Raw genomic sequence first — 13,288 nt, forward strand, 5'->3', positions numbered from 1 at the left:
TAAAAAAAGTACATTTGGGTGGCGCATCTCAAATAACTATTTTAGTACAAAATGTATTAATAAATGACTACACCGTTTTAAACTAATACAATTTAAATGCGTTGTAAACATGGTTATCTGCTCTCGTACAATTCGAGGATCCAGCCGCATTTGTTGTCTGCGTACAGTGTTCCCTGCAGTGAATGTTCAGCGTCTCGTGTATTTGATAGTACAATTTGTATCAGCATTAACGTTGACTAAAATGATACGGATATAATGCTGTTGCAATTCAGTTTGATTTTATTGTTAAAATTGCTGGCATTTTATTATAAATATGGAGGTAAACTTGTCTTTTTGTCCTACGTATACTATTAATGTCCTCTTTCGAATCGCTTAACTTTTCTTTTATATATTTTCTTTTATGTAAGTCAACTGTATGAGGATTTACTTGCGTAATTAAGCTGCGCCACATATTTACATCTGTAGTAAAAAATAAGACACTAAACCTTAAAAACATATTAGTGAACTGTTGATAAATTCAGAGACGAACTAGTTGAGGCATTATAAGTCGTACACTGATCATTAATGATGCTGACAACACCGTCATTCTGAAAAAAAATGTGATAAAACATTTCAGAGGCGACAACAACAGACTTCCACACAACCGACATGACGTCGAGCGCGACCATAATTACCGTGACGGACAGCTCGTCGGAAGCCCTTACATCCGGTACGCAACCAGCGCCGACGACCCAAGCTCTCCCCCAGCCGTCGACGACTCCCGCCAACACGAGCTCTCGTACTGGGGACGCGGGCGCGATGAATCTCTCGTGCTACGACTGCAGCGAGGCGTTCAGTAAGATATGGACGCCGTACACTGAGTGCCAGTACTACCCCCAACTGACTCCTCTTCGCCCATGCACTGTCAATGACAGATACTGCAAGGTAGGTTGGGACTTACTGTAACTATGTCACGCCTGTAAATACCAAAAAGTGATCATTTCATAATGTGTGTACTTTAGTTTGAGTGTTTCAAAGTTTATGAGATACTTAGGCTGCATTATGAGGATGAGGACTATGTCACAGCACTCCTACCTAATATTCTTACTAGACTTTGGCCGAAAATTAAGGCATTTGTTTTCAATACCATCGGCAAAATAATTAAATAAAGTAGATAGGACGGCTTAACCCATTTATGCCTAGTGGACTCTCTCATCCTTCTAAATTAGATCAATTTATTTCCAAAATTAGGGATGTCTAGTATATTTATTTCTATATTTAACATATTTTTTACGTGCGGCGTCTCATCTGGATCTACGCTGTTTGCCAAGGCCTTTTTTCTTGACGCTAGAAATAGATGGGTTAATCTTTTTCCATAACCTTCTTTTATAGAAATCCTCTTTATTTAGTTAGCTTGATGTAATTTAAAGACAATTTAGGGAATTTTATCGAGCGTAGCAACAAAATGATCGCACACTTCATCAGTATTTTAACCTAATTGAGCAAAATTTATCAAGAATTTAAAATAGAATACCAAAAAAGAGTTCGGAATGACCTCCCAAAATTAGAGTCTATGGAGTTTGAAACTTTTTTCGGCTTTCAAAGTGGGACAAATTTTAAATTAAATTTGCAATGTCCAGCTTTTTTCTAACTGAAACTACGACTATCATTTTGTTGGCGTGGAGTGGAAACCGGAGTATCCGGAGGGAACCCCCACTATCCAATACACTTGGAGACTTTTATAACGCGTCACTTAATCATATCGATATAGCTCCCTTATTTTTGAACGGCTTGTGTTGAAATTTGAACCAAGAATAATTCAACACATATCTGATAATTGCTGAAAATTTAATTGAAATTGAAAAATAACAAAATATAAAACTTAACAAATTAAAAACGTCACTTCAAAAGTCAAATTCGCAAACTCGTACAACGTTTAATAATAACAATGTGAAAAGTAAAACGCATACACTTACAAGTCTTAGAAACTGACCGGCTTGCAACGTACATTCCGATAGAGCCGTTTCGCTCCTGAATATTCATACGAGCCATATTGTTTTTCTTTAATTAATGTTATGTTTTTCTTGTGTAAAAACTTACCTATAATTATGAAATTGCAATTAAATTGGAATAACATGTATATCGCCTTTTACTACACTTGGTGATTTTTATAGCGCAACACTTTTAAAACTTACCTATCTCAGTAATGAGTAAATATTATTATTTAAAATTGCACATGTGATCATTTGACAACAATATTTGCAAGCTTACGATGAAATCATTCATCCGTGACGATCGGACGCTTTTTTAAAAAGCAAGTGGGAAAGGTAGCCTGTAAAATGCAAAGTGCGCGATTGCGCTCCTGAATATTCATACGAGCTTTATTGTTTTGTAAATTAATTTTATGTTTTCCTTTTGTTAGAACCCACCTATAATAGTTAAATTGAAATAAAACTAGAATTAAATCGCGTTTCACCATTTCCACGTCCAAAAATATGGAATCACACCTACCCCACGTGCTAAAGCGTCCAATCGTCACGAATGAATGATTTTATCGTGAGCTTGCAAAGAATGTAGTCAAATGATCGTATGTAAAATTTTAAATCAATATCTTAACTCATAATTGAGATATTCAAGTTTGAAAAGTGATGCGTTAGAAAAGTCCCCAAGTGTATAGCGACTAACCAAACGCACAAGCGCATGGAAAGGGATTTGAACCCAGTCTGCATAGGCGACACCACTGCGCTAACATGACGACCCGTTTCATGATTTAACTTTGCTATGTACAAATCAGTTTTCTACAAATCTCGTTTTAGGGTCATGTTAATCTAACAGACAATACAATGTCAATACCCGCTTTTAGCAATCACAGATTTCTGATTGCGAAATGATTATTTATTGATTGAACTACGCCATTTTGTCCACAAAATAGATATATGAGTAGGATCAATACATAATTATATTAAGTATGGAAAATTGCATTTGTTATAGGGTTCACATTTGGCGTCGTTCGAAATCTTGTCAATAATCCGTTGTAATGACAAATAAACACTGTTTACCCACAAGGGGCTGACGGGGTCAAAGCGTACTTCGTTTGTCTACGACGTACGTCGGGTATATGTTTTGATACGAAACATTGTGTCAAAACACTACTTAATCAGGCGAGTTTCATCTTTAAATATTGGTATTTATGGATTAGAGAACGGAACATCCAGTAATGGTAGGTACTTATTTTAAATAACAAACTAATTGCAAATGCGTGTAGTTGCAACCTTTACATTTATTATGGGCTTAAATCGAAATACATGTTCATCAATTTGAAGTAATGCATAATGACGTTATTCTGTTAAATAAGCCAATTACAGCGATTTAACTAAAATGAAACTACATGTTACTTTGATACACTAGTAAATTAAAGATTGTAAAGTACCAAACAGGTTACGAACATATATTTTAATCATTCAAATGCTTTGCATATTTTAATCATTCAAATGCGTTGTTTTGTAGCAATTTACAAGTCGCTGTATGTTAATGTTTTGCACAGAATATGTATTAGTTGTGCAACGAACTACAATAATGTATAAATTACTCAACGAAGTACACCAATCTGTACTTCGATGGCATTTGTATTGACATAATGTTTCGTAGTAAAACATATACCCGATGTCGTAGACAAACGGACTACGCTTTGACCTCGTCAGGCCCCAGTGTTACCCAAACCAGAGACATAGATAACACGTCTCTGCCCAAACAGTTTACAATACAGATTAATTTTTTTACTAACTAATCATAACATATATAAATAAATACTTGAATTTCAGGTAGAAAGAGTGACCTATAAAGACCGCACTGTACACATAACACGCGGCTGCACGGACGAATGCTGGTACGGTTGCTTTCCTTCCGGTTTTGGTATGACCACCTACAGATGTACGTCATGTTGCCGGTCAAATGGATGCAATGTGGGAAATGACGTCACGATGTTAGTGCCCAATATAAACGTGATGACATTAGCAGTGATTTATGTGATCCTTGGCAGAATTATTTATTAAGTTTAAAACTTAATATGTTTGATGTAATGCTTTATGCGAAAATTACAAACACATTTACACTAAAATTATGTTCCCTTTTTGTGAGAAGAATTTGGAAATACGCGTGCGTGTTTTCGTTTACTAAACATTTGCTTTGTAAGTTCACGAAAGCACGACGTCCTCATGTTGACTTTTTGTGATCTCTTTCTGTCGAATGCCGTAGCATTTAGGTCAAAAATACAAATACGCCAACAGCTAAAAATAGATATATCACCGCGATGACAAAATTGTTTCCGCTGTGACAATTTGTCACTGCGGTAACAATTTTGTCACCGCGGTGATATCTATTTTGTCAAAGAGGTAACAATTTTGTCACAGCGGTGACAAGTTATTACTGTATGTATATTTTTATGCCTGCTGTTACATTTATTTGTTTGGGTCAGTTTTCAACCAATCATTTTCCCCGTAACATACCGAGATTTTTTTCGTGATACATGATTAATAATTTTACAGCTTAAGTTCGACACACTTTCTTATTAAATTTATGTGGAAATGCTTATCGATAAATGATTATGTCATTGTACCTTAATTGTCGTCATCCTTGTGCCGGAAGATTAAAATTACAAAACGCATGGTCCACGGAGCGTATAGAGTCCGTGCATGGTCTGAACGCCAATGTTCTACAGTAATCCATGGAGGCAGACATCTAGATAATTCCGCAGTAAATTATCGCCTATTTGCCGTTTTGGAAGACGTATTTTCATTGGTCGGTTTGATTTAGCTCTTATCAAACTCTTTGGGTAAGACAAAGTATCACCGCAGTTACAAATATATTTCCGCAGTGATACATTTATTACCACAGTGACAAAATTGTCACCGCGGTGATATCTGTTTTTAGCTGTTGGCGTATATGTACTTTTGACCCAAAGGATACGTCATACTGTCCGTCGTCAACATATACCTTGTTAACACTCTAGACACAACATATACATTTCCCAATCTTTATTAAGCTTGGTAAGAACATTTGTCCCAATAGTATTCTTGTCGAGTTCGAAATTATTAACTTATTAATGGGGGGTACAAAACTAGGTCATTATGTCGCATTGTAGAAAAAGCTTGGTAATACTCTAGAAGTCACATATATTGTCGAATCTTTAAGAAGCTTAGTTAGAACATTTGTTCTAAAAATATCTCGGCTGATTTCGAGAATGGTAACGTTTCCTCGCCAAAAAAACGCAGTTCCACGACAGTAAAACCTTGTTAAACCTTGTTCCGGTTCGTTGCAAAACACGGCCGCCGATAGACATTTCCATCACGGACTCTAGATTACACGGATATGAAACGGGACCGTTACGCCAAATATCTTGTTGTGTCTAAGTCACGTGACCGTGTCGTAACTATCGATCTTCTATCGAAGCGCCGAGGTTATAAATTTGATGTACCCACTCACGTATTTTGTTAAATTATAGTTTCATTTCTAGGCCGATTTTGACAAATTATATATCACTAAAAAGCTTACGTAACGTAGTTTTCAGATATATAAATATATATTAAGTTTTTCTTCTGATTTCGGCAGCCCGGCGAGTTATAACTTTAACTTTTGCAAATAACATACCGTTTTGGAGTTTTAGAATCTAGATTTACGGTTGACATGTTCGTACTTTATACATAATTGTAGCGTTTATATTTGGAGATCAGTTTTAAAAATAACATCTTGCTTAGGAGAATAGAATTCTGTATACGATAGAAAAAAAAAATTGTTTAAAAACGAAAGTAATTAAGGAATGAAGGCGGGAAAATGTAGCGCGCGTTCCTAACGCACTGAACTGATGCTACGGTCTTGGCGATTATGCTTTTGTTTAGATACCGGCCATTGAATTTCCTTTGCCATGATTATTATATTTTTTATGAAATATATTGAAATATTTTGTTCTAGAGACATATCCATAAAGCTAAGTATTAATGAAGCTTAATAAATTTACGATTTCATCTCTTGATTATAACACAGAAAGGGTGTTAATTTTATGATGAAACAGCGTATACAAATGTATAGCGGACCCTCTTGATATGTTTCGGCTTTGCATACTTCAAATATAATGGGTGTCAAAACATTCATCGTTTGTTGTTTATTATCAAAAAGGTAATTATGTAAAATTATATGAAAGGTTATTAACCATAAATTATCAATTAATTAAAATTATTTAAAGATTCTTGAAAATCACGGTCAACTGTCTATGCATGTATATTGAAATATCTTTATAAGTTAACAGAGTTATAAATATATAGAATTCTAAATTAAAACTCTGTATTATTTGTATTTTTCGGAAAGATTATTTAACCCTGTTGTGGTCAAATGAGAATGCTGTTTTTAATTATGTTGTTCCGTACACTACCATACACTCTTTATAGGACTACGAAATGACGGAGTTTTTTTACCGGTACCCGCTAAATACGTTAAATGTTAAGTATTAGATTTTTTAAAGGTTTAAAATGTACATGTATAGGTATTAAGCACTTATAATTATTGTGATTTAGCTGGCTGACATCTATACAGTATTTAGTTTATGGCAATCTGTATGGGCAGATGACTATAAATGTTTTCAATACGCTACATATCTTATAAACGCAAAATTGAGTATTTGGCGTTACATTACTCCAAGAAATGACCACTAATACAACGAGAAGACATGGAGGTATCATAAAAAGTGTAAACTGACCAGACATTGCCACCTGTGGTTAGGGACCAATATACAAGTATAGGTCCCTGCTGTGGCGTATGACACCATAGTGTTATTTAGTATTGGTCGGCACAGTATCTGATCATAACGAGATAATTGGCTTGTGCTGAACACAGGGGCAATAAAACCACAGATCTATCAATAAACAAGATTATTGAGATATCTTTTATTGAACACCGCGATAAAAATGCTCAAACCATGGACTCTAGATTACACGGATAAAAAACATGGCAACATTCTCAGAATCATCACTGCTATATGTGTAATCACCTAACAATTCGTCCAAAAATAATTTATATATTTGAGTTGAAGACGATGTACTGTTGTTTAAGTCTGAATAAACTATCTGTCTGCCTGTCTAAATCCAAGCCGTCATCGTCCCGGTGAAAAAAAATCTGATTTTCAATAGTTGGACATGATGCCCTGATGTCAAAATACGAAATGACCCGCGTAACACGGACCGTGATTTTCAAGAATCTTTAATAAATTGATAATTTAAGGTAAATAACATTTCAAATAATTATACATAATTACCTTGTTGATAATAAACAGCAAACGATGAATGTGTTTGACACCCATTTTATTTCAAGTATGCATGCAAAGCCGAATAATATCGAGAGAGTCCGCTATATACGCTGTTTCATCATAAATTTTACACCCTTTCTGTGTTATAAACAAGAGCTGAAATCGTTAATTTATTAAGATTCATTTATAATAAGCTTTATTGATATGTTTCGTGAACAAAATACTACAATATATTCCCTAAAAAATATAATAAGATGGCAAAAGAAATTAAATGGCCGGTTTCTAAACAAAATCATAATCGCCAAGACCGTAGCATCAGTTCAGTGCGTTAGGAACGCGCGCTATATTTTCCCGCCTTCATTCCTTAATTACTTTCGTTTTTAAACAAATTTTTTTTCTATCGTATACAGAATTCTATTCTCCTAAGCAAGATGTAATTTTTAAAACTGAACTCCAAATATAAACGCTACAAATTGGTATTAAGTACGAACATGTCAACCGTAAATCTAGATTCTAAAACTCCAAAACGGTATGATATTTGCAAAGGTTTAAGTTATAACTCGCCGGGCTGTCGAAATCAGAAGAAAAACTTAATATATATTGATATATCTGTTTACTACGTAACGTAAGCTTTCTAATGATATATAATTTGTCAAAATCGGCCGAGAAATGAAACTATAATTTAACAAAAGACGTGAGTGGGTACATCAAAATGTATAACCTCGGCACTTCGCTGTACGCTAATCGTAAAAGATCGATAGCCACAACACGTTAAAAAGCGCGGTGGTAAAACATAAAATGTGTATTTCTTGTGTTTAACTCGCTATAAATCCATTAATAACAACGGGAATATACTAAAAGTTATATTTTTTTTGAAAGAGGAATTAATAAGCAACAAGATAACGTATAAACCAATAAAATCGGATGAATAGGTCTTGCATAAGATTGAATTTACTACAGTAAGGGTCAACTACTCGATTCATCTCCTGTCAATATACACTCCGTGTTTCCATGTATGGCTATCGTGGAGCCTTTTAATCATTCTATTGGACATGGTTATTGTTTAATCTTCATGAAACTAGGTCAGAATATTTGTAACAATTCAATCTCGACCAAGTTTGAAATTTGGTCATATGAGGTAAAAAACTAGGTCATTAAAAAATAGTTTTCACACTTTATAGGAGTCGGATTGTATTCAATCTTCTGCAGATCTAATACGGTCACACCCAATTGTTACAATATTACCTCAGCTGAGGTCGAACATGCTTTCGGTCCTTAAAAAAAATGGCCAAAGAACCGGGCAGTTTTTCTTTCCTAGTTAAGCCTTGATAACACTTAAAAAGTCATTTTATCGTCCTATCTTCATGGAATTTGGTCAGAACATTTAATATTTTGCCTAGTTTGAAACTATGTCATTTGAGGTTAAGACTGAGTCACTAAGTATAATTAAAGTAAAGCTTGTTAACAGTCATGAAGGCGCATTTCAAGGCAAAAGCTTCATAAAACTTGGTCAGAACATAAATTTTAATGATATCTCAGAAGTGTTAAAAAAAAATGAACATAAATCAAATATGTATGTTTTTTAAATGAGTTACTAAACTCCACCTTCTTCACCTTGTCAGAATACAGATTTGTCAGAATTGTTCTTTTGTCCCTTTTGGTCTAAGGGGAGCGTAACAGGGCCCCTTGCGTTCTTGTTTTTAAATGTTTACAACATTTGCACGGTATGTGTTATGAGCACAATAAACGTTTGCCTACAAACAGCAGAGTAATGATGCTTCGTCTATTAAAATTGACAAAAACTGCAATTGGCATAGGTACCACAGTGTTTGTAATATCTGGGTGCCCGCAATAAAGGCAAATAATTGACCAAACAGTCAAACTTCGGGTGGCTAAACAAGGTTAACGAAAATTTGAAACAAAGTAAAGATGCAATAGTTTATTTTAAGGTCATTAGTTAACAGAAAATGTTATAAACAAGAATATCAGTGAAACTGATGGATGCGTCCCTATGATGCGCTTTGTCAATGTATGTGTTAATAAACACCTAAAAAAATCAATTATTAGCCTCGGTGACCTTGACCCAGTGACCTCAAACCTCATCAAAAGGTAGAGGTCCATGCAAGGTACCTACATGCCAAATATGATAGCGATTGGTTAAGTATTGAAAGCGCTATGAGAAACTGTAGCAAAAGTGTGACGGAAGGAAGTCTATTATTAGCCTCGGTGACCTTGACCTTGACCCCAGTGACCTCAAACCTCATCAAAAGGTAGAGGTCCATGCAAGGTACCTAATGCCAAGTATGAAAGCGATTGGTAAAGTATTTAAGGCGCTATGAGAAACGGTAGCAAAAGTGTGACGGAAGGAAGTCTATTATTAGCATCAGTGACCTTGACCCCAGTGACCTCAAACCTCATCATCAAAAGGTAGAGGTCCATGCAAGGTACCTACAAGTCAACTATGAAAGCAATTGGTTAAGTATTGAACGCGCTATGAGAAATGGTAGCAAAAGTGTGACGGAAGGAAGGAAGTAACTAAGTAAGGAAGGAAGGAAGGACAAACTGGCAACTATGCTCCGCCGAAATTTATTTCGGGGAGCATAAAAACACAACTTACAACCCAAATATATATCAATAAACAAAGATCTATATATAAATGATCTGTGTTGGACAACCACAACTCGAAATGCAGATAAAAATGCTGACTGTAAACATTTAAAGTCTAAATGCAATACCATACTTTAACATTCCAACAAATATAAATGTAATGACCTTCATTTTAAATAAAATAATGTGAACTGATTGTGGAAAACATTTAATAAATAAGTTTCCTGAATTATTTTATTTTAAGACTTTCCAACCTATATGTCTAATTTTACCAACATTGGTTAACACACACTACAACTCCATGGAAAGCACCTTTATTTCCATACGAACTGCAAATTCATATAACAATGACGATTATGTTATTCATGTATCTCAAGATAATCCGCATATACTTGCGCAATTCATATTAACGCAGGGTAAAAATATGTATTCATGCATATTGATTATGCATCCATTTTGTTTGCGTGTTGTTTTTGTTTTTCTCAAATTTCTTAAGTATCATCTTGCTTTGCAAACTGTTTTATGATTCTTATGTGGAGCTTATTATTTTATAACGTCTATTGCTCATTTTTATCAATTTGATCATTTGGATTGTTGACTTGGGGGTCATTGATCATCTGGATTGTTGACTTGGGGGCTCCATTGATCATTTGAATTGTTGACTTGGGGGCCATTGATCATTTAGATAGTTGACTTGGGGGCAAATATGTCATTTGGATTGTTGACTTTTGGGGAATTGATCATTTGGATTGTTGACTTGGGCTCCATTGATCATTTGAATAGTTGACTTGTGGGCCATTGATCATTTAGATTGTTCACTTGGGGGCCATTGATCATTTGGATTGTTGACTTGGGGGCCATTGATCATTTGGAATGTTGACTTGGGGGCCATTGATCTTTTGAATAGTTGACTTGAGCTCCACTGATCATTTGGAATGTTGACTTTGGGGCCATTGATCATTTGGATTGTTGACTCGGGCTCTATTGATCATTTGGATTGTTGACCTGACAGCCATTGATCATTTGGATTGGTTACTTGGGTGTCATTGATCATTCGGAGTGTTGACTTGGGCTTCATTGATCATTTGGATTGTTGATTTGGGGGTCATTGACCATTTGGATTGTTGATTGGAGGCCATTGATCATTTGGATTGTGAACATTAGGGCCATTGATCATTTGGATTGTTGACTTGGGGGCAATTGATCATTTTGATTGTTGTCTTGGGGCCATTGATCATTTGGATAGTTGACTTGGGGGCAATTTGTCATTTGGATTGTTAACTTGGGGCCATTGATCATTTGGATTGTTGACTTGGGGGCCATTGATCATTTGGATTGTTGACTTGGGCTCCACTGATCATTTGGATACTTGACTTGGGGGCCATTGATCATATGGATTGTTGACTTGGGGGCCATTGCTCGTTTGTATTGTTGACTTGGTGGCCATTGATCATTTGGATACTTGACTTGGGGGCCATTGATCATTTGGATTGTTGACTTGGAAGCCAATTGATCATTTAAATTGTTGACAAGGAGGCCCTTGATCATTTGGATTTTGGGCCCATTGATCATTTGGGTAGTTGACTTGGGGGCCCATTGATCATTTGGATAGTTGACTCGGGGGCCATTGATCATTTGGATTGTTGACTCGGGGGCCATGATCATTTGGATTGTTGACTTTGGGGCCCATTGATCATTTAGATTGTTGACTAGGGGGCCATTGATCATTTGGATAGTTGACTTGGGGGCCATTGATCATACGGATTGTTGACTATTGCAGCTATGTATTATTCTACTAATAGATAATTAATTTAGTTGTTGCCTTGTGCCGATGGGAGAAAACAGACCTACCAAAGGAAACCCCAACTAGCCGATATGGTGACAGAAAACCTAACTGACATGCATTGGGGTGTTTTTAACGAAATGTACATACAATTGAGGGAAATAACTTACACAACCTTCTAACAAAGGGATCAAATATATGCTTGCAATAATAAACTAAAATGAATTGACATGTTACTCTAACATATTAAGCTGTGTGTAATTATTACTCATAGCTAAACGCATGCAGTACAACACCATCTTGGATTCTCAAACATATGACATACAAAATGAAGATCAATTCAAAAAAGGAAGATCACCAAAATGGTTCATCTACAAAAAATGTGAAATGACACGATTGAGCACACTTTTTGCAAAGTTACTGCCAGAACTTTTTTTCCTCATATAAAATTAAGTTGCTACAGCTTTGAAATATTAAATAACAAATAAAATAAATAATTTATTGTTATCATGATTTTTTTCATTGAACATTATAATGCCTCTTTTGGCAATCCCAGCTTTCATTCTCGATTCTTTTTATCAACAGTAGCAACTCCTACATTATCACTGTATGGAATTAGAAAAGTGTATTTTTTATGAGAAGACGAACATAAATAACTCTTATAATTATTAATAAATAATTTCTGTTCGTAAAAGTTTGTTTGTCAAACAATTGGAAGATTATCAATTTAACTACGTATTCAAGTGCTACTATAAAAATTATCAACCAAAATTTGCTGTCATTTAAATCCTTAAATAATTATTTACAAGTATTTACATGTGTAAGGAACCTGCAACAATATCACAGATTGGAAAAATCGTTATATATTAGACTGTGAATTCTGAACAGGCTAATCTGGGATGACAGTTTACGCACACGTATTAAGCCCAGTTTTGCCAGACCAAGGTTTATTTTTTATCGTATTGTCAAACACGTGAAAACCTATCAGCAAACCCCATAACTCATTACCCGAGGCAGTATATATGTTAGGTCTCCACAATCCCTTTGAACACACAGGGACCATTGCTACCATGCAGCAGTGCAGGCCACATGAAGTTGCGTATCATCACAGACTGGACATCAGCGGCCTCATTGCGTACGTGAATTTCATTGTTGAACACGCGAGAGTCATACACGATGGTAAACGGTGGTCTTTGCACAATAAGATCCCAGGAGCACTTGACACAACTTGCGATGTAGGTTTTGAGCCCTTCGCACTCCTTTAGGCAGGGGTAGTCGTACAAGGTGGCCAGAATCTGTGAACTAACTTCCTGTGTAAAAATATAAGATTTGCAAATAACCCAAATGTAAGAGTTTTGTTTGAAGTTTCAATATCAATCACTGATTATATAAATTCCAATATCTAGCAAAGCTTTTGTCCCTTAACACTTTAACACATGCCACTATACTACTTACAGTCCTTTTTAAATGCGGATGAAGTTAAAATTTCAAACAACAATTACACATGAAACAAAGAAAGCATATTATACAAAAATATATAAGGTTAGTCAATTTATACTGCATATACATGAAAACTTATTTAAAGAATTTATGTTATCAGCTTTTAAACAGTTGACTTTACTTTA

General features: G+C 35.2%; 2 protein-coding genes across 3 annotated transcripts in view; one reads left to right on the forward strand and one right to left on the reverse strand.

The window, feature by feature from the left end:
- Positions 1-191: 191 nt before the first annotated feature.
- LOC127858281 (uncharacterized) lies at positions 192-6,068 on the forward strand. The gene is made up of 3 exons (XM_052395272.1): positions 192-319; positions 617-924; positions 3,801-6,068. Exons 1-3 carry the CDS (start codon positions 256-258, stop codon positions 4,029-4,031), a joined length of 603 nt encoding a protein of 200 aa, XP_052251232.1. The 5' UTR covers positions 192-255; the 3' UTR covers positions 4,032-6,068.
- A 3,129-nt stretch (positions 6,069-9,197) lies between these two features.
- The window catches only part of LOC127858511 (uncharacterized), a 34,865-nt gene continuing 30,774 nt past the window's right edge, over positions 9,198-13,288 (reverse strand). For both annotated transcript variants that reach the window (XM_052395707.1, XM_052395706.1), the window contains exon 8: positions 9,198-12,973. In XM_052395707.1, coding sequence (XP_052251667.1) covers positions 12,689-12,973 — 285 coding nt within the window. In that variant the 3' untranslated portion in view covers positions 9,198-12,688. The remainder of the gene's footprint in view (positions 12,974-13,288) is intronic.

The sequence above is a fragment of the Dreissena polymorpha genome, chromosome 14 (assembly GCF_020536995.1).
Source record: "Dreissena polymorpha isolate Duluth1 chromosome 14, UMN_Dpol_1.0, whole genome shotgun sequence".
Classification (NCBI taxonomy): domain Eukaryota; kingdom Metazoa; phylum Mollusca; class Bivalvia; order Myida; family Dreissenidae; genus Dreissena; species Dreissena polymorpha.